The following is a 24,987-nucleotide window of genomic DNA, read 5'->3' as shown; positions in this document are numbered from 1 at the left end:
ATTTTTTGCTCTTAATATAAATGTGGTTACATGAAAAATATTGCTTTTCTTTTCCATTTTTGAAAGTAAGTTGGGAGAGCTGTTTCTGGCACAGTGATCTTGCTGCTATTGTTCTTGGTGGTGCTCTAGTAAACTTGATAATATATTAATTTGATAATATACTTCAAATCATTTGGAATGTTCAACAGTCGAGGATTATGGGGTGAAAATAACCTGCACAAGGCTCACAGGGCCCTCTTAAAATTCCTGAACTGAATAACATCCACATGTGAGAACTTGAATATGGCAAGATGAAGTAGGATGTCTGGATTTAAAGGAAATTAGATTAAAGAAGAAAACACCATTAGAAAAATGTTTCTAATACTTGTAATAAAAAGCAGTCCTACGCACAACAGAATCAGTTCTGAAAAGAGTAAATTTATGTCCTTGCCACAAAAAAGCCTACTGATCATAAACCTGAAAATATGTGTGTAGTTTTCTTATTCTTTGGATTTGAAAGAATATAACTCTTCCATGAGTCCAACACTAACAGCTCCGAGGAAATCTCTACCTTGCAGCATGCTGATACTGAGCACTCATAGAAACAGACAAAAATATCTAAAGAGCAGGCAAAAAGCTTATACATTGTAAAGGTAATTGGCGAAGAGCTCAGTTCTTTGGCCTGGAGGAGCAAGAAAATGTTTTTAAGGCAACCATTACAGTACAGAGAGGCCCTCTGGGAATACTGAAAGAGTCAACAGTACAGAGTTAAAAGTATGAATCTGAGATCCAAAAGTCACAGACGAAATAGAAGAAGACTTAAAAAAGACTTTACATAGTGAGTGTGTGTGTATGTGTTAGTAAACAGAGCATCAAAGAGCAAGCCAAGTTGCAGTGTGACGCATTCATATCCAGACACACTATTTTTTGCCCCTGCACTTTGAGTAACTGCAAGCACAGTGTGTGAGAACTGTTAATTCAGTAACAGGGATGATGACTACTTCATGGGGTAAAATTAGTTTGCTTCGACACTTCTAATCTTGCTGTAGCCTAATACAGGAATCCCAACAAAGGGCATAATAAATTCAAGTTATCTGATGATGGGGTGTTTAACCACAAGAGCAGGTGAAATTCAAGTCTTACTAGTCATGAGTGCTGCATTTTTCAGTATCGAACTTTTAGCTTAATAATGTTGCTATAACTTTTCCACATTAAGACAATTTGGCTTTAGGAACTCGGGAATATTTTCAGTACTGCTTTACATCATTTATTCAAATATCCTGTGCACTTAATTGCTGACTCAAATAAATATTTCCGTTGAGCAATCTGAAACAGAAATAAACTACAATGTCAAAAAGTGATTAAGTGTAGGAAGAGGTGGAAAACTTACTGCTGCAAGCACAGATTGTCTGAAAAAGCCCATAAATCAGTAGCCACTCTTATTGCTATTTGCTGTGTGTACTGATTCAACAGTGTCTTTCTCTGCAATATAACCGTCAGTATTCCCCAAATTATAAGTTCTTAATGGGATAAAAATGGAGATAAATACAGTTTAAAAATCAACCCACCCAAAATTATAACCTGCCAAAAAACTTGTGGAAGCAGTCAAGATTTTGCTTTTCAATTTTTCTTTGGTAACAACACTAAATATATCAAAATACAATTTTTTTAAACATTCATTCCTATTACTTGATTCAGTCTGATAAAGTTTTCTTTGAATTTGTGTAGAGAAACAGTACAAGACTAACTTTGAAGCAAGTGAGTGTATATGTACAAGCCTGATGTTTGTTTGCACCAAAGCCTTTCTACACACACGTGGCTCTGTGGAAGCACAGTGTAAAGTATATGCAGATTACACTTTTCATTAGAAATGGCTTCCTTCCAAAGAGGATTTTACAGTATTTATGGCATTCACAGTGTACCCGTGACTACAGCTTCCAGGTGCACCACATAATGTACAATTTCTCAAGCAAATATATTTCATTACTCCAGAGCCATATTCTGCTTTAAGCTCTCAGCTAATCAACTAGGGCAACAGTTTTGTATATTATGCGTCATGCATTTAATTTCTAATACAGTGCATTAATTATTTATATTTTAAATGATGGGTACTTCAACTACTCACAACACAGCTGCAAAGAACTTCCATTACCTGATCTTGTGATTTCTTTTTCTTCTTCTTCTTCCCCCAGCACCCTGAACTCTCTGCATCTTTTCCATTGGCATCACCACAGAGTAATCCATCAAGTTCATCTGTTCCCATCTGCTGTCCCTGAGATGTTTCTGCAGCTAGCCTGTATGAGAGGTTCCTCAAAATGCACACACAGTTTTCAACGGTCTGAAAAGTATGACAAAAAGAAAAATACAGAAAACCAGAAAAAGATTAAAATCCTCCCCTTGCTCACTCTGAATACAAAGCAGAAGGGATTTCATCTGTCTCTGCATGTGCATTTTCCCAGCACAATTCTTATGTGCACGTTTCTGAGTTCTCCCCAGAGAATCACAGGTCAAGAGATTCAGGGATTTTTATGGTAACAAATCAGTAGTCTGGACAATAATTTTCTGGGAGATTTTTTTATTGTTCTGAATTTTACACTGGAGCCCCATGTGAAACAGATGTCAAGGTAAAAAGTGATCGAGGTGACCACTGAATACTCCAAATGTCAGAAAACTCTCACCTCAGTGAATAGAAAATGCTACAAAAAGAAAATGGCAATAGATTCCGGGTTTTGTCCTTTTAAAAACCAGAAATAACCTTTTTTCTGGCAAAAATTCTATGTAAATTGACATAAAATTGGGATCTGAGTCCCATTTCACAAGTACTTGTAGCATGAACAGATTCTCCAGTCCCAGAAGTAGGACTAGAAATCTGTCTTGCTGCTTTTACTTCTGCTAGCCAGGCTGCAGACAGATACCTTGTGTGCAGCCTTTCCCTTTCATACATTTATCTCCCTAATAGGTTGTGCCTTCTGTAGAAGATGCAAACAGGAATCCATAAATGGATGAGACCCAGTGGAGAAAAATTCACTTGTAATTCAACCTAATTTCTCCAAGTCTAACAGAAGTTCAGTTTAGACGTGAAACCTACTCTTTTAGTTGGTTCAATTTGGTTTGATTATCCCTAATAAGAAGGATATGAGCTTAATTTTCTGCACACAAGGAAAGCACGGTTAAAAAAGCCATTCTCCATCTATTTATATTTATTTAAACTGTTCCTAATTCTCTATGGAGATAAAAAGCGATAGCCACTACATCCCAGCTCTTTTGCTCCATTAACCCAGAATGGAATGACTGTGAGGCTTTCAGCTCTATCATGTTCTGCCACATTCACCAGTGAGGCAAACAGATGGGCCTTCGTTTACTCTCACGAACCACATGAGCTCCTGCCAGGTATGCATTCAGCACGTTTTTTGTGACAACACCAAGTTCCAGAGGCAATATCAAATTCAAATTCATCTATGCAGGAATATTTATGTATTTATTTTCAACAAAAATGAAACATCACAATTTTGGAATACACTTTTACTACTCTGAAATTTCTGCCAAACATATAAATACATGTAGAAATGTGTATCTGTGTCTAGAAAGTGTTCTTAGTGCACCTGTCATAGCTGAAAGCTTCGCAAACATCACAGTGACCATAACTATTTTTTAAAGTTTTCTGCCTCTTTGATTTTTTTTAAGATGAATTTTATTAACTTTTGATATAGTATGCTGAAGTCGAAGCTTTACATTTGTTGGTTAGAACACTAAAATTTAATTTTCTTTTTCACAAATCATAGTTTTTGCCTTTAAAATTCTCATTCTGTAGAAAACATAAGCTGAGTCCATCACAAGGACGATGTTACCTTAAGCTAGAAACTGATAAGCAAACTTCCAAGGCTCAAATGCAACCAATACCTTCTCTATTAAGGTGAACTCCTACAAGCCAAAAAAGCTGGTTCCAACCACACAGATGGACAGATTTCACTCCTCCTTGACTTTGAAGGATCCTTGTATTCCTTATTCTGCTTTCAGTTTCATCATAAGTGGGCTAAGTACAAGTTCACTAGTTTTTCTACTCTACCTACTTTTAAGCTACTCTGAAGCTAATGAAGTTAAAAACACCCCTGTGTTTGGGGGCTGCTCTGCAGGAAGTGTCTGTGAGGGGTAGTGGGGGCTGGTGACAGCCAAGTTTGCCCCAAACGCTGCTGCCAGGTGTTGTGCCTGACTTGTGGGTGCATGTCCTGCAAGCATCCCTCTCCTCAACTTCTCTTAATAGAAAATCGATTACAGACTAATGGGTTGTGCATTTTTTTGGCTGATTTGAGGGTTTTTTGCTTTCTTCTTTTTTGCTTTCTTTAAAAATACCCCAAAGCCTTGCTGTTAGCCCAGCACCTCATGCTACAAACCACTCTTAATCCCTCTCTCCATCCCCTAAATACACAGGCAAATTTCACTTATTTGACTCAGTAGTGACCAGAGACTCCTGGAGATTATTCCAAATCTATAAACCCATGGGGTCCACAGAAGCTCTGTGAAGTGTTATTTGGAAATACAAACCCAGTGGGCTTTAAAACCTTGCTGCATAAAAGGCTGCTGTCCTGCAATTCCTAGGGGTTTACAAATGGACCAGGGTTGGTCCTGTAATTAACTTAGCATGGTATACTGAAAGCAGAAGAAACTGGCCTTTTTCTTCTTCTCTGAAATACTTTAATGCATTACCAATCTTCAGTTTGTAAATGCTTGGATTCTTTTTAATTTGGGAGTGCCTTTCACCTCTGGAGAAGCTTGTTCATATCCTAGCATTTTAGGAGAAGCAAAGTTGACATAATGAGGCACCCTAACACTGTTGTTATTGAAAGCATTCATTGATCCTCTTCAAAGAAGAAATAATGTTGGCTTTACTGCACAACTGCCTATTAATCAACCAATTTTTTTTGCTTGTTTGCCTTCTAAGCCTACCTCACTCTCATTAGCTCTCACACTGGGTACTGAAAATCAATTTTAAGGTAAAACTGGCAGAGCAACGTAAGGAACTTTACATGGACTATGTTATATTTGCCCTTCTTAAACCAGTATCATATCTTCCACTTCAATAACTGAATTGAGAGGATGACATGCTTATCTGTGCACATACACAGGTAGACTCAAATACGATGCTTAGCACACTAAAATAAACACCTCAGCAGAAAAGAAAAAAAAGGAAAAGATGGGCTAAACTATGCTTTGCTAAGACACTCCTCACAATGCATTAAAAGAAGAATAGAATGAAAAAATTGTCTCTTTATAGTCCCCATGTACCCTGAATACCTGGATTTGCTGCTGAAAAGACAAAGACGACAAACCTTACTATCAATTTCACTGCTCCCCAGAGCAGACTGGATCACGTACAGCAATGCATCTGTCAGGCCATCACACTCCCTCATTCTTCTGCGGGCCTCCTCTCCAGCAGAGCTGACATTCCTGCAAGGCAACAGCAAGGGTCACTATCTTCACGGCTCCCCGCCCACTGCCCCGCATGAAACCTTCTCACAGTTCACATACAGATAAAACACACGTTTTCTTTCTTCCTCTCATCAGTTCAGAGCTGTGAATAATGGAGACAGCTGCGAATGAGCTCAGGAAATGTAACGCAGAGGGGAACAAATGGAAGACATCAGGTCCTCCACAGAATGGGGCTGAGTGGCCAAGCAGCATGCGCCCACCTGCACGGGGAGACTCATGGCCCACTAAAATTTGGAGAAGGGCTGATAATTTCCTTCCTTCCTTCCTTCCTATAAGCATTTTTAAAATGTGCATATGTACATATAAATCTAGTTTTTAAAAGTCTAGAGGTTTTGCCAAATATATCTCCTAGGAACTGAAGAGCCCAGTAGTTAGGGCACTTAACCTGAGAGAAAAATATTATCAGAGCATAATGTAATACACCTGCCTTTGCTTGCTTCTCATTTTACATGAGTGTTTCCTTTTCTCTTTCATTTTGAGGGAACATTAATGCCTCAATCTTCTCTTTATGTAGTTTATTTTACACTGTGAAACTTAAGGCCTTGGATTATTACAATAATATTGTAACACTTGTGTTCCTCAGATGGGGCCAGAGGGTCTTCTGCATTTATATAAATCCAAGCAAAACAAATTCACTGCATAACATATTGTGTCATAAAGTCCAAAGTACTGATACACAGGTAGGTAGATAAATATAGATGGAGAGAAGGTGTTGGTGCAGGTTACCCAAAGAAGTTATGGATGTCCCATTCCCTGCTAGTGTTCAAGGCCAGGCTGAATGGGGCTTTGAGCAATCTGATCCAGCAAAACATGTTGCTGTACATGATACGGTGTTAAAATTCAAAAGTCTTTAGGATGCCTTCCAACCCAAACCATTTTATGATCCTATGATGAAGAAGGAAAGTTGTATCTAGCCCTACAAGAGCAACTGCACAAATTATAATAGGAGGATGCTGAGGAAGAGTTCCCAGCTTTGCACCTTTCTTTGCACCACTATGAAAAAAAAAAGAAAAAAAAAAAAAAAAAAGCTGCAATAGTCCTGAATCCTTTTAAACAGAGATAGAGCTTCAAGTCTGTACAAGGATAATGCGTCCAGGGTTCTTTATTATCTGCACTTACATATACTTCAGTGCAAGCTTTCAAAACAGACTGATTTAGACACCAGGAGACACTAAGAGATAGAGTCTCCCTTATATTCTCATGAAGGTGATTTTTCCTTCCGTCACAGCCAACTGCATGTCACTTTGATTATCCAGAGCCTGCAGAGACTGTAAACCTCTCACTTCTTCTCCAAGTTCACCAGAAACTCCTCCTCACCAAGACAGCAATGTAGACAATCTTATAGTCCCAGAGCTGTGAGCTGCCTCATTCATTTCCAGCAAACAAAGAATATGAGGCCTTTACACAAAGCAATACAGACACACCAGGGGCACATCTTGCACAGACAATGTATTCCCTTGCTCTGTATGGAGGAGCTGTCGAGTTGGGCTCTTCTGTTTGTCATCCTTCCCCATTATGCTCCAGTTGCTCCCGTAATCAAGGGGTGGATATTCCCATGACTGCCTTTCCTTTTCTTACAAAAGTTGCTGTTTACATTCTGCACTGACTTGTAGGTACTACAGCCCTCCCCAAGATATTTTTAGCTATATTTACATAGGAAATAGCTAAAAAAACCAACACAAATCCAGACCTTGCATCAGCATTTTGGAAGAAATAATCAGTTGATCATTTCAAAAGAAATACATCCCAATATCTAGCTAGTCTCATGTCACCTCCACTGAAGTAATCACTGTTAACTGAGATCACTCACAGAGGGTCTCTAATATCACCATGTTCAGGGGATGTAGTTCTGCAAAAGAGAAACAAGTTCCCAGACTACATGAGCTGTCAAAGAAAACACACTGCCATCTTCATTTTATTTCTCATTGTTAACTGTAGCTGTCAGTGCGACAGGGAACGAGACATGATTTGTCATTTGTGAATTTACAAGTCACTGTGCAGATGTTAAATTAGAACATAAGTACTATCTACTGTTGATAAGTCAGTGCATATTTTTCCAGTGCCATTTTTCAAACAGGTGAAACCATGTTTTCTGGATGTTCTTAAAAGATGTAGAGATGTGATGCTCAAGTTTTCAGGGGAAAAAAAACTTTTCCATTCTAAATGCAGCCCAGCTTGATCCCCTTGTATGCTTTGATTCTTTGTGTTAACTCTACTCAAGGTGTATGTGAGCCATAGGTTGTCATTTTGAATCTAACAGGGCAAGGAGTCCTTCAGCCTGCCATAAACCAACAAAATGAATCTCAAATAGAATCCAGTCACTCAGGAATACCAAGAATACAGAGAGCTGAAGAACAACTCTCAGTTTATTCAGAAGGTCCCAGTTAGACCCCTAAAACCCAGATAATGTAAACAGCTTCTTCCCAAGAGAGGAACACTAGGAACACAGAGCAAGAGCTCAGACACACCCATGGCTCATCAAACTGCTTTTCTGAATAAATATAAGACCGACTTTGCTAATTACCTAGGAATGGGAAGAGAACTAAAATAATCCAGCTTTAGTTTCATGTGAAAATGTGCCAACTACCATATCATCACCTGAAAACTAACAACAGGCATGATCCTCCATACCTAGGGCATGTCCATCCAAAGCTCTAAGGATATGAAGAGTGTGGTATAAAGGAGTGCTCTGTGCAACACATACCTGACTCCTGTCAACCCTGGCACTTGCATTAGTTATTCAATGCAATTGTCAGGCTTTGAGGTAGGAAGTTGGGTGGTGCCAAGCAACTTCTTTCTGCTTTAGGGTCATTTTCCATACATGTACAAACTGTGGGAGGTTCAGAGCAATGTCCTTATGATTCTAGGGTAACTAAAATAATCTGCCTTATACAGGAGAAGGACATTGATTTCTATGGAAAGATCATCCAGAAGGCGAGCCAGTGTGCTGAGACATGACCTCTGGATATGGGAATATTTAGCAAGCTGTTGACACTACTCCCAGTGACAGTTTTATCCACCCCAAAGACAATTTAAGCATCTGCACCTGCCCTCCCTAAGCATGCTCAGGTCACACCAAGTAGTAGGACCTTTCCTGTAGCAGCTACCAGTCTACAGATTGCAGATCTCATTGCAGTCATGGAAGATAATGGTTGAAATAAGTAATCCACATTTAGCAAAGGTGAAATTGAGAGAGGTATTCCTCAAAGCCCCATGCTAAAAAGGGAAAGTATGTTTAATATCTAGTATATGTAATATTTTTGCCATGGACTGATATAAGAAAGGACACACAGAGGAATGATAATATCCTAAATTAGATAGAAAGCACAAGTTATCTTCAGCACGAAACTTCAGGGGCCTTCCAAGTATATAATTATTCCAAGAAGTTTTGTGTAAGAGAGACTAAAAGCCTCAATCTTTTACATCTTTCTATATGTAGTATAAAAGCCACTGAAAAGAGATTTTTCACAGCAAGGGGAAAGGTTTACACAAATCAGGAACTGCACCAACCCCATTATTGTTATAGCAACTGCGATTATGTTTGCCTGAGGATACCTGGCAAGGGAAAAGCCCTCAGAATACTGAAAAACTGAGTTACAACTGGCACACTAAATACTTCTCTTTAAATTAAAAACCCAAACAAATAACCCCCCACCCTGCAACTGGCCTCTTCTCTATGTGCTGTTTTATATGCTGCCTGTTTCTGTTTCTGTCTGATTGACTGAGCATTTCTCCTTCAGGACTGAGCCTTGTCTTGGGGGCAAGCTGGCATCCCCAGTCCCATCAGAGGCTGCCGTGGTGATGATCCTCTGTGCTGGCCTGCAGTGTAACACATGATCCCCTAGGAGCTATTGCTTTTTTTATACACTCCCAGCTGTTTCTGTCAGCATTCAGGCTCCTTGCTCCAAGGGTCTCATACAGTGACACAGCAAAATGAAGCAATCAACACTGTGCATGCATCCATCAAGTGTGCTCAGTGTCATCAGCAGACCCTGTGCAACTCCCATACAATCTTCAGGGGCTTTTTATAGTGGAGCAGACCTCGAGTCACACTGGCTTATCTGTAAGTACTCAGTGCAGCCTTTGGACAAGGAGTAAATAGGTTAGCCGTAGTAGTTCTAGTTACTACTGTAACTTTTAGACAAATTCTGATTTTTTATTATTACTTGTACAGTAAGACTTTTCAAAATCATCTCTTACTGCCGAAAACTAAACTATTCTAGCTATTTCTCAGACAGAATAAAATTTTAAACGAGGCAGTGAGACAGAACCTAAGAAAACAGAGGATGGTTTCTTCTTCATTAAGAGTTTCTAAATGTTACATTTTCAGTGACTATAAAATCAGCTTATAGTTTGGAAGTAAACATAAATTAAAATAGATTTCTCAGTCACTGCCACAGATCTCCCTTTAACTTTTCCTGATTTGAATGACAGTTCAATGCAGTATCACCAAAATCAGCAGGATTTCTTCTTGCTAAGTATTCTTGGCACCACTTTATCTATTCTTGGCTTTCTTTATCTATAAGCCAGTTGTCAGAATTTAGCAATCCTGCATGTGGATTTGGTATAACATCAGTTTTGGGGAAAACTGTCTTGTACTAATTAGAACAGCTCAACTGTAGTTAAAGAAGACCATTCGGTATCAACAAAGGACTTGGCTGAAAAGAGATCTTTCTCTCTTAGGTATCACTTTCACTTTAAAAGAATACTTTGCAATAAGACAACATCTAACAGTCTAATGTAGCTACAGTCTTGGTTATTAACCTTTCTATTAAATGCTATGACAATGTTATTTAGCTTTGATTATCCAGTGGTACCTGTTGTTTCCAGAACATCAGAGCAATTAGCCTACCAAGTCAAGCACTCAACAGGTGCCTTTTACTGCTGTGCTTCTGCACGTCCAATCCTAAGGCTAAATGCATTGTTTTTAATGACTGCCCTGTGTGATTTGTGAAGCAGTTGACCCCTAACATTATTCTTTGCTATTCTGATAGTTTTGAAAGATACACGATGGGAAAGCACATGAACTGCAATAAACATCTTAAAAGAAACTGTCTCTGTAAAAACAAACCCCAAACCACCCCAAATTTTATGGCATAAACAATTTTGATAAGAGTTCATGGTATAATCAATCATAGCCTTATCTAAAAGAAAAAAATATTTCTAACTACTCCTTCCCTCTTTTGCTGTGTTTTCATTTGATGTGCAATTCTATTTAACTACAAAACACAGAATTACACATAGTGTATTAAGGGAATGTTTTAAATTATGGTATAAAAATCCTACCTGCATCAAATTTCTGGTTTGATATTTAATTTCTGTGACATCAAGTATTTGGCTTCACAAAAATCACTCCACTCATCAATTCTCATCTGTTTATACAACTTTTAATATACTACCTGTTCATTCAGTAAGAGCTGAAATATTGCCACTGCCCTTGGGAAGACCTGTTGTGGTACAGACTCTGAAGGTCATAATGGGAATAGTTTAAATATGTCCACGTCAAGACACCTTTCTCCATTTACAATTGTAATGTTGCTAAATGGAGCTCTATATGTGTTAAAGGCTGCAAAAATGTAAATGCAACAGCATCAGCTTTTGATGATCCAGCATTAAACACCAGCAGTAGTTCAGGCACTTCTGCCCTACAGAAACACTGTCCAGAGCTCTTACTCCTTGCAAGGACCAAAGAGCAACGGGACCAGTTAGTGCAGAAGGACGGCACCGAGGCTGCCAAAGGCAGGTACCACTCCCCCTAACAGCACTCACTGAAACACCCATGTGGCCAGTGGGAGCATGCCCTGGTCTCATTCCATATTTCTTTCCTGCCTACCTACTCTGGTCACTGTGAAAACTCAAAATTACTGTGTCAGATGCTTCAGCATTGGAAAACAGTCCATTTTCATTTTCTGTTCAGTTTGTTACCTTATTCAGAACAAAACTGATCAGACATAAACAGTTTTCAATTAACCTCCTTCTACCTATTGTTTAACAGGTTATTTTCTTCAAATGCTTATATATTGGTCTGTTTTGATGTTCCTAATTGCCTTTCTCTACATGAACCATTCAAGCAATCTCTAAAGTATTATAATTCAGATTATTTGTACATCATTTCTATATCTACTTCTCCACTAAAAGATGAAGGCTCCATTTGTCCTATTTAGGTCTGTGGGAAAATATTTGATTTGCATGAGCTGCCCTAGCAAAAATACTTTTACAAGAATTAAATTACTTCTTTTATTTTTTGTAGGCTATAGTCTCAGGAAAAACTTGGCATTACAACTGCATTCTTAAAAACAATTAAAAAGAAGCAGACTAAATGCATTAAAGAGTTTGGAGTAAGCATCAAAGAAATATACTATCTGTAAAAGGCAGTAATTTACTGTGTCTAAAATATTATTCTGAGTGTACCAGAATGCCTTACACTGCTGAGATATCTTTAAAAATTTTTGGAATATTATTTCTCTAATATAATTTTAGATGTAAAGAAAAATCACTCTCTTTCAGTCAAAATTGTAACATACACAACAAGGGGGAAAAGCATTTTCATTCGTGCCTGAAACTTGGAAAAGGAATTTAGCAAACTTCTCACAGCATGTGAAATTTCTTGCCATCCTTTGATGTATTTGACCTTTTTTTTTTTTTATCTTAAGAACAACTCGTACTTACAAACGAAAACAAAAAGTCTTACTTTTGACAGCTCTTTCCCCTTGACTTAATCCCAGTGTAGCTCTTGTGCTTTTCAGGAATACACGCAAGCCTCTTTTCTACACACTCAGAAATATTTCAGTGCCTGAATTGGTCATAATAAAAGTCAACTTCAGGATCCAACATGGATACAAAATACATTCCTGACCTGCTGCCAGGTTTTACCTGATAATTGCTTAGTAGTAGTGGGCACGTTCTACCTACAGAAGACATTTGACTATAGGAATAGAAAAGGACCAGACCATCACATAAAATTAAAAATTAATTAAAAATATAAGCATGATGTTTTTTCCAACAGACCAGTTTGCTTGTTTAATGAAATTCCTAAACAACAACAACAACAACAAAATCTGTGAAAAAGTGTTGCAAGTATAAATTCTGTAATAAGAAAAAAAAACCCCAAAATATAGGAGCAAAACCTACGAAAAACAGACTCTGGGTTTTACTGCCTTAAAGTTTATCTATTAAGTATCTTTCTGTCTTAAACGACTAATTTGTGCATCTTTTCCCCTCTTTCAAGTAATGATGAACTCAGTACCTGACATTTGGTACCCTCTGGAGCCATCCTCTACTCCGTTCTAATAAGACACTTAGAACTGGGTTTTCAGCAGGCTCAGAAGCCTGTGCAAAAGAATGTCATTGCACTACCACACAGAAGCAAAAAATGAAGTGATCTGAAGCTCAATATCTGCATTAAAACTTTCTCAGTCATTTGAGTGTCTTGCATTCAAGGGTCCTGTTGTCCATAAATTCTTTTAACTGACAATTACAAAAGAAAAAAGTGCTTTAATGAATAAATTGTAGGTCCCTGTCTTGGTTTCCTTTGTGGCTCATGCACACAATTGGAACAGTAAGAAGTCAGTTAGTTTCCCAGAAAAAAATCCCATTTAAATATCCTGTGAATAGCCTGCAGCATGGAAAACAGTCCATATGCCAAATAGACCCACTGACCACACAAATTCAGTTTAAGAGCAACCAAACAAACATGTAGTAAAAAGCCAAGTGCCACAACTGTCAAACTCCTTCTACAACATGATGCAAGAGGACAGATCTGTGATTCAGGTATAAACCCAGTCATTTTACATCTACAAATAAATAGACACTTTGAAAGGATTGAAAGCTGATATGAATTCTCCTAGTCTGATGATGAAGGGATGTGAATGCATTTCTAGGAAAGCAAGAAAGCTACATCTAAAAAAAAAAAAAAAAAAAAAAAAAAAAACAAAACACCAACAAAAAACACCAACAAAAAAAGAAAGAAAGAGAGCTTATTTCAGACATAGTAACCCAGGAGAGCATCTGTATGAGGAAAAATGTCTTTTAAACCCTGGGATGGAATACTATGACATTGTTATTTTGGTTTCTCACTCTGTTAAAACAAGCATTCTGCTTGGGCTAGATGACAGTTCAGATGTGAATTTCTAGTTGTATAAATATAAGATAAAGAATGACATTATTGATTAATTTTGGATTCCATTTTGACATACGATTCTACTTTTAATGCTCCAATTTTCATTTTTTCCATCGGATGTGTTGATTTTTAAGTTGACACTGTTCTTACTAAACCAAACCTAAAAGTTTTGGATGAGGTATTACAACATAGTGCATATTCTTTTAATATACTTTGGTAGACACTTAAGCTCAGCAAGTCTGTTTGCCTCTGCCCTTAAGTTTGAAACACTTGAAAGTATTATCAGTAAAGCACTTCTTCTCAAGTCTTACAAATCAAAGTGTTGGAAAGTTATACTGCTCTCTTGCTTTGGTTTTAGAACTCAGTGAAAAAATAATTGCAAAAGTTACAGAAACAATGTAAACAGGTATATTTAGCGAAGTTAACACTCTAAAAATCCTATGAATAAAGATTAGGTTCCAGAAAAAAACACAAGCAATATGCAATCCTATCAACCTGGAGGAACGAACAAATAGGATCGTGATTGCTCAAGTAAGATGATTCCCTTAACCTACAAAGCAATCTCCCTGTCACATCTGAGTTTCAAGTGCCTTCCTGCATCTATTTTGCAGTCTTGAAAAACCATTATCAGTGCAGTGCCTTGAGAAGACAGGAGGGTAAATCAGCTTTGGTTGTTGACTAATCAGATGAGCACAATTAATTACAACACCGATCGGTTCATTAGATTATTAGCTTCATCACTTTTTGATCAGGTACTTAGAAATTTTAATACAGAATATAAGAAGTCACAAAGTAGAACACTAATTAGAGTATCAGAAGTATGAAACACTGCTCTGAAACAAAGTCACAGCACAGTACAGCAAAGTAGAAGACAAACGCAGTTCAGCTGTGTGATTGCCCATGTTCTCAGTGCTGTGGACTGCCACCGACATTGCACCGGCTGCAGTCTCTCTCCAAATCTGTGGGGTGGTTTTTTTCCCCACCAAACTAAAAATCTTTAGAAATGCTGCTTATTTGCCATCTTATCATCTTCCTTGTCTAAACTAGTTACCAAAGTTCTCTTACTGTCTGCTCTTTTACCAGCTCCTCCTTCCAAATTTTCAATCAGGCATCTCAAAATTAATTTATTACTTGCTCATATTATTTCTTTCTAGTCACATAATTCATTAAATGATACCGTTCCTGTGAAATTGCATTTTCTTATTTCTGGAACAATCTCTACCCTCAATTTTCTTTTTTTTATGCTTTAACTCCATTAAAAACATCAAGGTACCTGTGCTGCTTCCCAGTAATAGCATCTCAAGGTGTTACGATTTTTTGAGCTAAATACCTGTAAAAAAAATCTCATTATCATAAATTGCCTAATTGTAAAAAATATATAATGTGGTGCCTAATAAATTATGATTCTTACGCTTTGTCCAAATGTGCCTTCAGCATAAGAATGTATGTTTGTGTCCTATTTTCATGACAGTTCACCTGAAATTGCCAGTGAGCATCCTACCTCAGATTATGTCACATCATCCTATCTCCAAATGGCTTTATGTGCACACTGAGGGATGGTGAAAGAACTGACCCTCTAGCATGCCCTTCAGCCTAATGAGTCATTGTGCATCACTGCTGGTTGAAATAGCCTGAAAAAACAGAAGGGGATCACTCTACCACAACCCTACTTACCCCTACCTAGTCCACGCCATAGAGAACAATGAACAAACTCTGCTATGAGCATTATTGTTGATGCTTTCTACCCCTTTGGCTGAACCCGAGGGGTGGCATCAGACAACGTGATCTTCTGCCAGAACAAACTTCTTACAAGAACCTACACTGCCCTGTTTTGATGCCTGGCTCTCTTTTATGTCACAGGAACTGCTCAGGAGACAGATATTGTCAGAGATTTAATTTTTCCCTTTTCATTTTCACACATACCCTTTCAAATCAATTCACTCATTCCTGTTAAACTAAACACTAAATTCAAACTTTGCATTGGTGCCTTAGGATGCTCACAAAACTCTTGCATGTGAAGCAGACTCTCTACTTTGTTATTTGCTCGGCCATGAAATACACTAGTACGCTTCAGATATTTCACCCTCCCACCTGCAAAGATATGCATTTAACACATTACTGTATTCTCCTCATTCTGATTCTTCCTATAAATTGCACCAAAACAGTTGTATGCCGTGAAATAAAAGGAAACCTCACCCTGAACCCTTCCTCTCCCCCAAAAATACAGTCTGCAGGCACTGTGTGTACCTGACTGAGTCAAGTTCTCTGCAGAATCATTGTCTCCTTTCTCTCTTGATGCACCTTTGTGCATCCTATTTCCATCCAATTTCACCTTACATAGGAGGACATAGAAGCATATTTCTTGGGCCAAGAGACAGAGTGTATTGTGGTTTCTAAACACAATTAATTCATTAACAATACACAAAATTCATTAACAATAAAAAAGACTAGGGGAAAAATTATGCAAACTGAAGAACCAGAAAAAGTTGACAGCTGGTTTCAAGTACAAAGTTACTGGTGCCATGGCAAACTTCAGCCTCGGTCTCTAGTTAATTATTCCTATGCTGAGGAATTCCTGCAGTATTTTTTACTCTTCAGCTGACAGATAAGAATGCCCTGAGCAAGAGATACTCAGCACCATCACAGCTTGCTGCCACGTGACCTGCTTTAACAACAGACCTCACCTCTAACAGTGCTTTGACTGCAGTGGTGCTAGGCCCAGGAAAAAAATCATCCTCTGTATGCTTCATTTGCTAGTCAGACCAAATTAGCAAAAAAGATAATTACAGCTTCTAAAGGTGCCTATTCTTTTCTGAATGAACACTCATTCTAATTTTGTAATTATTATTTTACCATTCTCAGTTAATTGTCAGTTACTCGAAAACATAGCTTCCTCTGAAACAGTGCAAACACAATTCCCTGAATTACAGTAAAATTTCCTGTATTAGGTATAAAGATTGCAAATTATTTAATAGAACTTTAGGAAGCTGAGTGCTTATTCCCTAGCTCAGAGAAGATTTCCATTGCAAAACCTTGCTGAAATAAATATGTTAGTACCAAATATGAGAGTATTTTTTCTTCCTTTCTTAGCAGGTGGCTCTGGTAAAATGACACTCCATCAAGATAGAAAGCGTACGAATTGAATATTGCAATGTTCCAGTTCCTTGTCCTTGAGTTATCTTTCTGCCCAGAGCAGATTGTCTCCATGCCCCTCCTCTGGACCTGCTCCAACAGGTCCATGACCTTCTGATGTTGGGGGCTTCAGAGCTGGATGCAGCACTCCAGCTGTTGTCTCAGGAGAGTACAGTAGTGTAGGAGAGTCACCTCCCTTAATCTCCTGGCCATGCTGCTTTTGATGCAGCCCAGGACACCACTGACCCTCTGGGTTGCAGGCACACACACTCTTGATTCATGTCCAGCTTCTCATCCACCAGAACTCCCAAGTGTTTCTTGGTAGGGCTGCTCTCAGTGGCTTCTCCCAGTCTGCACTCATGTCTGTGACTGCCCTGACCCAGGTGTGGCACCTTCTGGTTTGGCTTGTTGAACTTCATTAATTTCTCATGGGCTCACTTCTCAAGTTTGTCTCGGTCCTCCTGAATGAGATCCCTCCCTTCTGTTGTGTCAACTGCACTGCTCAGCTTCATGTCATCTGCAGATCTACTGAGGGTGCACTTGATTTAAAGAGCGCTGGCCTCAAGAGCCTTGAGGGGCACCGCCCATCACCAGTCTCCCCATAAAGATAGAGCCATTGACTACAACTCTGTCTATGTGCATCCAGCCAATTACTTACCCACCATGTGAGGCAGAGGTATTGCAGGCGCCTCAGCTGGGGCTCACCCTCTCTTCCCTACTGCACTTAGAATCAGACAATGATTGGGCTTTGCTGGGCACAAGCACCACTGCCTGTATCCTTGGCCTCTGGCAGCAGGCAAGTGTGTCTCTGATCACAGCTCTGGGAACTTCTTAGCTGTGTAAAACCACACCAGGGCTTAGACGAAGGGAAGAACATCACCCCTGCACTCCAGAAACTCCCACCAATGGGTGCCACTGAACGCTTCAGGAACATTCAGGCACTGTATGGACTCTTCCACAGGAGAAAGCTGTGGAAAAATTATCTGTATTTCATATGCAGTATTTATCCTGCACTAACTTCATCTGGAGACATAGGGTATATCCTGAGAGTATTCACTGGGAGAATTACTGAGAAACAACTATTCTGTAGTTCTTTGCTTTCTGCTATGCCACAGTGTAGACATGTCCCCAAGACAAAACTCTTGCTTACAACAGGCAAGTAATAATCCATACCCAGCTTCAATTTAATCTACTTACTCTGCCCGTTCCTCACCAAACATACCCTCACTCTTGCCTCACCATTTTACCTAAAATGTTGCCTTCAGCATCACAATATTAGGCCACACACCACCACTGTCATCCATGTCGTCTGTTCTCCTGAGAATCTCCATTGAAAGCAGCACCCCGGCAGATGGGAAAATACAAGCTTCAGTGTTTTCCCACACTGTCGGGGATGTGCTGGGCTTCTCCAAATACTATGTCTGCTGGGCAGTGGTATTGCTGTGATGGCTGCAGCCAAAGCACGCACATGCATGTAGGTGAATGCCTGAAATTCAATCCACGCCATGAAATCTTTTCTCAAAATATGCCTAATTAAACTGAGCTGTTAAACATCTCTAATTCAGGCAGCAAAACCTCATACACCTGTCTTTGCTATCTGTTATAGCCTCTTACAGGAATCACGTAATGACTATCAATATGCCTCCTGCCCTCTTTCCCCAAATAAAAGTTATACCATTTAGGTCTTCAATTTACACATTTATAACCCAAAGTCCACTTGAAAACTGGCACTATAAACTGCCTCAGAAGATTCAGGCAGTCTGCTAGGCTGCAAATTTGATCTACAAATCTGCACTGTTAACTGAACAAAACATGACAAGCAAAAAAAAATAGCAATGCCAGAGAAGTTGACGACTACTGTAACACCCAAAAGAACAGCAGTAAACTCTTAAAGTACTTTAAAGATTAAGTGCAACCGTCTTTATTTATTTAGACCAATGGTGAAGTCACTCTGAACAAACAGCAGAGAGTTCTGGAAATATTTCAGTATAGAAGTTCAGAGAACTCCAGAAAAATATGGAAGTATCAATGAGATTGAAAAATAAGACCTAAACATCCCAAAGTTTTATCAGTTAGGTAAACTGATAAACAAAAAAAAAAAATCTGCTGGATTTCCTCTATGTCCAGTTCTTCAAAAATTGTAGTATTAATATTTTGCATAGAATTTTACAGTTTGATTGCAATTTCAAGGGACCTTAACTGAATTTAGAGATTTACAAATGGCAAGACACACTGCATGTAATGATCAATACCATTTCTCTGACTGCAATTTCATCTTGATGTAAAGAATATGCAAAGCAGCTTACAACTGCAATTCTGAAATTGTCTATTTAAATAAACATCTAATTACAAATCCAGTATTGTAACTAGACATATTAATTAAAGTACCATCAAAATACCACTTATTTACTTGTTTATTAAGAGAACACAAATTAACACCTTATTAGCCTACATGACCACAATTGAAAAAAAATTCAAATACAAATCTTTCTTGAGCTCTTTGGCTGACATCTGAAAGTAATCATACATGCAACTGCCAATCAGCTCATTGTTGTAACATGCTTTACAGAACAGTATAGTTAGGAAGTCAAGCACTGAAAACTCACATAATACCTAAAAAAAGTTGGCCTCTGCATATGTAATTTAACCCCCTTTTACAGAATGGTTGTGATATGTTGTCTACGCTGTCACTTTTCACCCCTGTAGGACTCACTGTGTGTGTAGGAATCCACCACACACAATGGATTAATTTGACGTGACTGACAGTTTTGCTTAGAAGGGCTTGTTGGGATTGTTTTCCATCAGTATGCTCACCTGTCAGCAAGTGTTCCATGACCAATGCAAGGGAAGAGGAATAATGGCCCTGACATGAGAAAGGAGGTAAGGGAATTTTCCTCTGTTCCAGATTTTGTCTAAGAGCTTGTACTTCCTGTACTCCCAGTTTTCCAGAGGCCTGACTTGAAACTCCAGAGTCACTCACGTAATCTCAGAATTGTTGGTTAGAAGAACCATCGGGAAGTCATCAGAGTCCAGCCTGCTGCCTATGGAAGGATTGTCAAGACCAGAGAAGGTCAGTGGTTTTGTTGGAGAGCCTTGAAGTGATCAAAGGATGGACATTCCACCATTTCTCTGTTCCACTGTTGCACTGCCTGCCTGGTGAAGTGTAATGTCCAATCTGAATTTCCCAAACTGAAACTTGTGACCTCTTCCCTGCACCCTCTCCAGGTTCTGAGAGTTCTTAAAGCTGGAAACAGTGTTGCCCAGGTGTACATAGCAGTACCAAGAAAAGGAGATAATCTTCCTGCTGGTCACAGATGTATCCCAGTCTGCCAAATACAGGATGGGAACACATTTTTGGCTCATATTTTGACTGGTGTCCTCTATAAACCCCAGTTCTTTTTCAAACGTGTGCAGCTTAGTCAGGACTTACAGGTTGTACTAATAAAACAATAAAGGAACAGTATATACCATCAGCGCTCTCCCTTCATCCACATGGACAAACACTTTATCACAAAAGGCAATCACACTCACTAAACATTATCTGCCAGTGGTAAATCCATGCTGACTGTTCCCCCATCATATGCTTTGAAATGGATTCCAGAAAGTCACAGTCCATGTTTTTTTCTGAGGTTTGAGATAAAGGTGTACCTCAGACTTTTTTTGTTCTCCTCAAAGCCAGATTAATTTTAGCCTTTCTCTAGTTCTCAGTCACCTCTGTAAAACATCAGTGTGATAAATGCCTCACAACTGTACCAATCAGCTTTTTTTTGCAGTACCCTTAGGTAAATTCCATCCCATGTCATGGATCCAAATTCATAAATCTATATCTATATCTATCTATCTATCTCTAAATAGCCCTTATCCTGTTGATGCCCATGGCTGCTTCTCTTTGCTCTTCTTAAAACACACTGAAATGTACAGGAGTCCAGGAGCAGGATTTGCCTGATAAAACTACGGCATAACAGGTGTTGAGTTCTTCAGTCCCTTTCATCCATCACTAGTTTGTCTTCCCCATGCATTAATGGACTTACATTCTTCTCAACTTCCTTCTCCTTTTAGGATACGTATGTCTGTAAAATTCCCTGCTGTGACCCTTTAAATCACAAGTTACCTCCTGCCGGTCTTTGATCCTCCTCATTTTATCTCCAAATGCAGCTTTTCATATTCCTTTGTTGTTCTGGTTTCTACTCTGGTTTCTTCTTGCGCACCAGGAGACTTTCTGTTTACCAAGTGAGTGGTTCTGCCATAATTTCCAGTCTTCCTTTACAGCAGTGTGATTTGCTCTCAAGTTCCCAGCAAGCTGATTGCTTTTTGTTTGGTGGTTTGGTTGGTTTTGGGGATCTTTTTTGGTTGGTTTTGGTTTTGTTTGCTTTTTAATTCATGCGCACCTTTCTCCTCTGGAATGGATTCACAAAGGATTCAAAATCCACTGAGCGTGTGACTGCCATGGATGCCTTGATGCTGTGGTCAGGAGGATTGATCAAATACTTAGGCAGGTATGGTTAACAACCAAACTTAACTTGAAAGTGGGCCCAAAGTAAGGGCCCAAAATTGAAAGTATGTCACTAGAGTCGAGAATAACAACCTAAATGTACAGTCCAGGCCCACAGGAGGCTGATGCCAAATGAAATAGTCTGTACTGCTGGCTGAATGTGCTGACTGCTGCAGGGGCACACACATCCCTTGTACTGCAAGTTACCTTCCACCTCCTCTGCCAACATCATTCCTATTTCCTGCCTCCATATCAAGGACTGCAACAGCACTACTGCTTCAAGTGAGTCAATAGCAGGAGTTGTGCTGAGGCCACTAACTTCATTTCACACTAACTATGAAAAAAGCAGAGCAAACTCCCAAATGGTATCTGCTGGAAACCACTCTGTTTCTCACTGCAGATTTTAAACATGAACAAATATTTATTATTGATAAAACAGATTAATAATTTGTTTCTTAGTAAATACATGAACCTGAAAAAATGAACAACACAAGGACAGACCTCCAGCAGAGAGGAGTAAATGTGAAATGATTAAACAGGAAAGGCATGAATAAGCTTAGATGCCTGCCAAGAGTCCCATTACCAGTACTGCTGCATGTCTGCGCCACTGAAAACTCCAGGTATTCAGATGTCACTGTAAACATGATCAATCTCCTTTCTTTCCTTATCTAAGAATAAGAAGTAAGGAAAGAAAGAATGAAATGCTTTTATTAGAACAATTTGAAACCAAGAAGAAAACTGGTGGGTAATTTCACTGTTATCTTCATAACACATTCCTGCCCTTGATTAAAGAATTGGAGCTATTAGGTTAATTTACATTAAAAAGAACAATGGAAATCAATTACTTTTTTTGTATGGCAGCTACCTCAGAAGTTTTTGATAGATGAAGGTCAGTACATCAGAGTTACCACAGTATTAAATAAAATCCAGTTCCTGCTTTCTTATTTTTATCTATTACATCTGATACAAGCTGTAGTCTGCATTAGAAGCTCACAAGCTGTACTAACTGGAAAATACCTGAAGTACCCTCACACAAAGTAAAATATATACTTTGCTAAAGTATGATCAGTTGATGCTCTCACGTATTTGTAGGCAAGGAAATATAAACAGTATCTACAGATTATGCTACTTTGACTTTTAAACTCTAATCTTTTTAGTTTATAGCATAAAGATAATTTACTATAATGGTCTACCCAAACCGTTGAAGAATAGCTGACTACATAACACATCCACTAGCAATAAAACATAATGATAGGGCTCATGCTATGAAAAACTAACATTTGTTTACATAAATTAGCCCCTATTTAGTAATTACACTGTATGTCTGCCATAAGGTCAGGCAAAATGTAACCCCTGCAGAAGCGATACTGCAAGCTTTATAATCTAGACAGGGATATGTCGGAGAATTATGAGGGATAATTAATCAGTTAATGCTTTCCATGTGTTTCATTATATGTGGAGCCACAATTCTAGAATAAAATATTTGTCCTAATGCAATCACTTCCCACTGCCTTAAAAGAAATTCTACTGACTCCATTATTCCGACCAAAGAGTACCAAAAAAAAAGAAAAAGATATAAATGCAAACAAGCCCCCCTAGACATGCACACACATCTTCCTATTTTATTAGCAAGTAAATACGCATTTTCATTACAGATAATAATAGTAGTGAAGTGCCTAAAGTACCTACATATTCAGGGGAAAAAATGGTAAAACAAATGGATTATTTACAGATCATCTTTGTATACACAAGTGTGACATACATACAGCATTAGTATGCCTCCAAAAAACCAGTACCTCATTCAGGTGTCTAGTTAAATAAGATACCTAAAACAAGTCATAAATTGCTTTTATAATCAAAGGAAGACAATTTTTTCCCTGAAATCTTTCAAGATGAAAATGCTGCCTATTTAACTTTAGGTATTCCAGTTTTTTTGATTAAAGCACACACAAAATACTACTAATAAAAAAAACAATGGCAATCTTTGAGTAATTCAGTGCCCAAGGACTCTCTTTCAGCTGACTTTCCTATAACCTAGGTGAAGGCAAAAACAAAACTACCAATTCTCTAAAACGTAAAGGAAACAAAAAAGTAAACACATTGTTCTTGTAAAAACAATGAAAACCTCCCATGTCATTTCTGTAAACGGTATAAAATTTCAGTTCAGAAAAATGGTATCATTCGTGTGAGTTTCTCTCTTCCCTATTTCAGTGCTGGTGATTCCAGGGGCAGCCACACTCCTGCTGATTTTGCTGGTGGATCCTATGCCTTGTGTGCAGACCAGGTGTCCTCAGTCACCTCTGCAACCTCAGTCACCTCATCCACCTGGGTAAGGGTGGACACGATTCCACCTAAGAGTGGGCTAAGGAGGACTACACTGCTTCCAAAACAGATCCATATCCAGCACAGAAGATACCACCCTAGTTACATCACTCTCCTTGATGTTAAACTGATAAAGCTGAACCCTGCTCCTTGAACTGGTCTCAGTTGATTCTTCTATTTGTCCCTGCTGATCCTTCTCCTGTGCACAGAAGATATTCATACAAACTCACAAATGTTTGTTCCTGGTCATGCTGTCGGTGGATGCAAACACAGCCATTACTCTCTGCTCTGCTCCCTTTATCACATGGACTATAAAAAGGACAATCTCCCACTGTGTTGGTTAACTAAAAACAGGACTGATCTTATTTCTTATGAAACTTAAACATCTCTGAGGGGACAAGCTGTGCCCAAGGCCAGGCTGCTGTAGATCTCTCCTCATTGACAGCAAGTGTCCACCTCTGCAATCAGACCCCAAGCACAGGCAGATGACTCTAACCCCTAAGTAACTACTAAAAGTGCAAACAATATCTTGCATTTTCTCACAGTTGCATTGATTAGAAGACACTCCTTAACATGAAGTCTGGCAATCATACGTAGCAGGTATCAAAATCAACCAAAGTCAATCTATTTGAGCAGTCAACTAAAAACCTTCTTCCACACAAATCAATTACATAAATCAAACACAGGGAATTAAATATTTTTTGTGCAAATAAATATTTTTATTATCCCTTCTAGTGGGCATTTTTACTTCATTAGGAGATTAAAAAAAAACACCCTAAACTCACATTTGTATAGGCACAATAGTTATAATGTACCCTCTTGTGACAATCTTTTTTGGAACACTTTGCAAATATTGTTCTTTTGCACACAGTAAATCCAATATAAAGATCGATGAATGACAGCAGGGAGAGAAGAGGAAGTGTTTCACAATACTACTGTCCTTCAAGAGAAAACGCTGAAGCTGTAACCAACTAACTGTAATAAATGACTACCTGACGAAAAACAAATGAACTGTGAATGTAAAAAAGCTACACTAGGACAAATACTTCAAAAGTACTTTGTCACAAATTACCTGCATGGAGTGTGCAATTCTAGTCAAAAATACTATTATAAAATCATAAAATGGTCTGGGTTGGAAAGGGCTTTAAAGACCATCTGGCTGCAGCTTCCCTGTGATGAGCAGGGGCACCTTCCACTAGACCAAATTTCACAAAGCAAAAAAATACAGCCTGGCCTTGAACACTTCCAGGGATGGGGCATACACATCTTTCCTGGACAACCAGTTCCAGTGCCTCACCACCCTCATAGTAAGGAATTTCCTTCTAACATCTAATCTAAACCTACTCTCTTTCAGTTTGAAACCATTCTCTCTTGTCACGATACGTTCTTGTAAAAGGACAGCTAGCAGGCAGATGTTAAATGTTTTCATAGTACATGCTTATGCATTTAAAATACT

The 24,987-nt window shown here is 38.7% G+C and overlaps 1 protein-coding gene across 3 annotated transcripts in view; it reads right to left on the bottom strand.

Moving 5' to 3' along the window:
- Window positions 1-24,987, bottom strand: part of CTNND2 (catenin delta 2) — a 633,671-nt gene that overhangs the window by 89,855 nt on the left and 518,829 nt on the right. For all 3 annotated transcript variants that reach the window (XM_066326477.1, XM_066326491.1, XM_066326484.1), the window contains 2 exons: window positions 5,307-5,424; window positions 2,132-2,317 (listed from right to left, as the gene is read on the bottom strand). In XM_066326477.1, coding sequence (XP_066182574.1) covers window positions 2,132-2,317; window positions 5,307-5,424 — 304 coding nt within the window. The remainder of the gene's footprint in view (window positions 1-2,131; window positions 2,318-5,306; window positions 5,425-24,987) is intronic.

This window comes from Sylvia atricapilla, chromosome 1, assembly GCF_009819655.1.
Source record: "Sylvia atricapilla isolate bSylAtr1 chromosome 1, bSylAtr1.pri, whole genome shotgun sequence".
Classification (NCBI taxonomy): domain Eukaryota; kingdom Metazoa; phylum Chordata; class Aves; order Passeriformes; family Sylviidae; genus Sylvia; species Sylvia atricapilla.
Note: the sequence above shows the minus strand (reverse complement) of the source record. Positions and strands in the feature narration are given on the sequence as shown.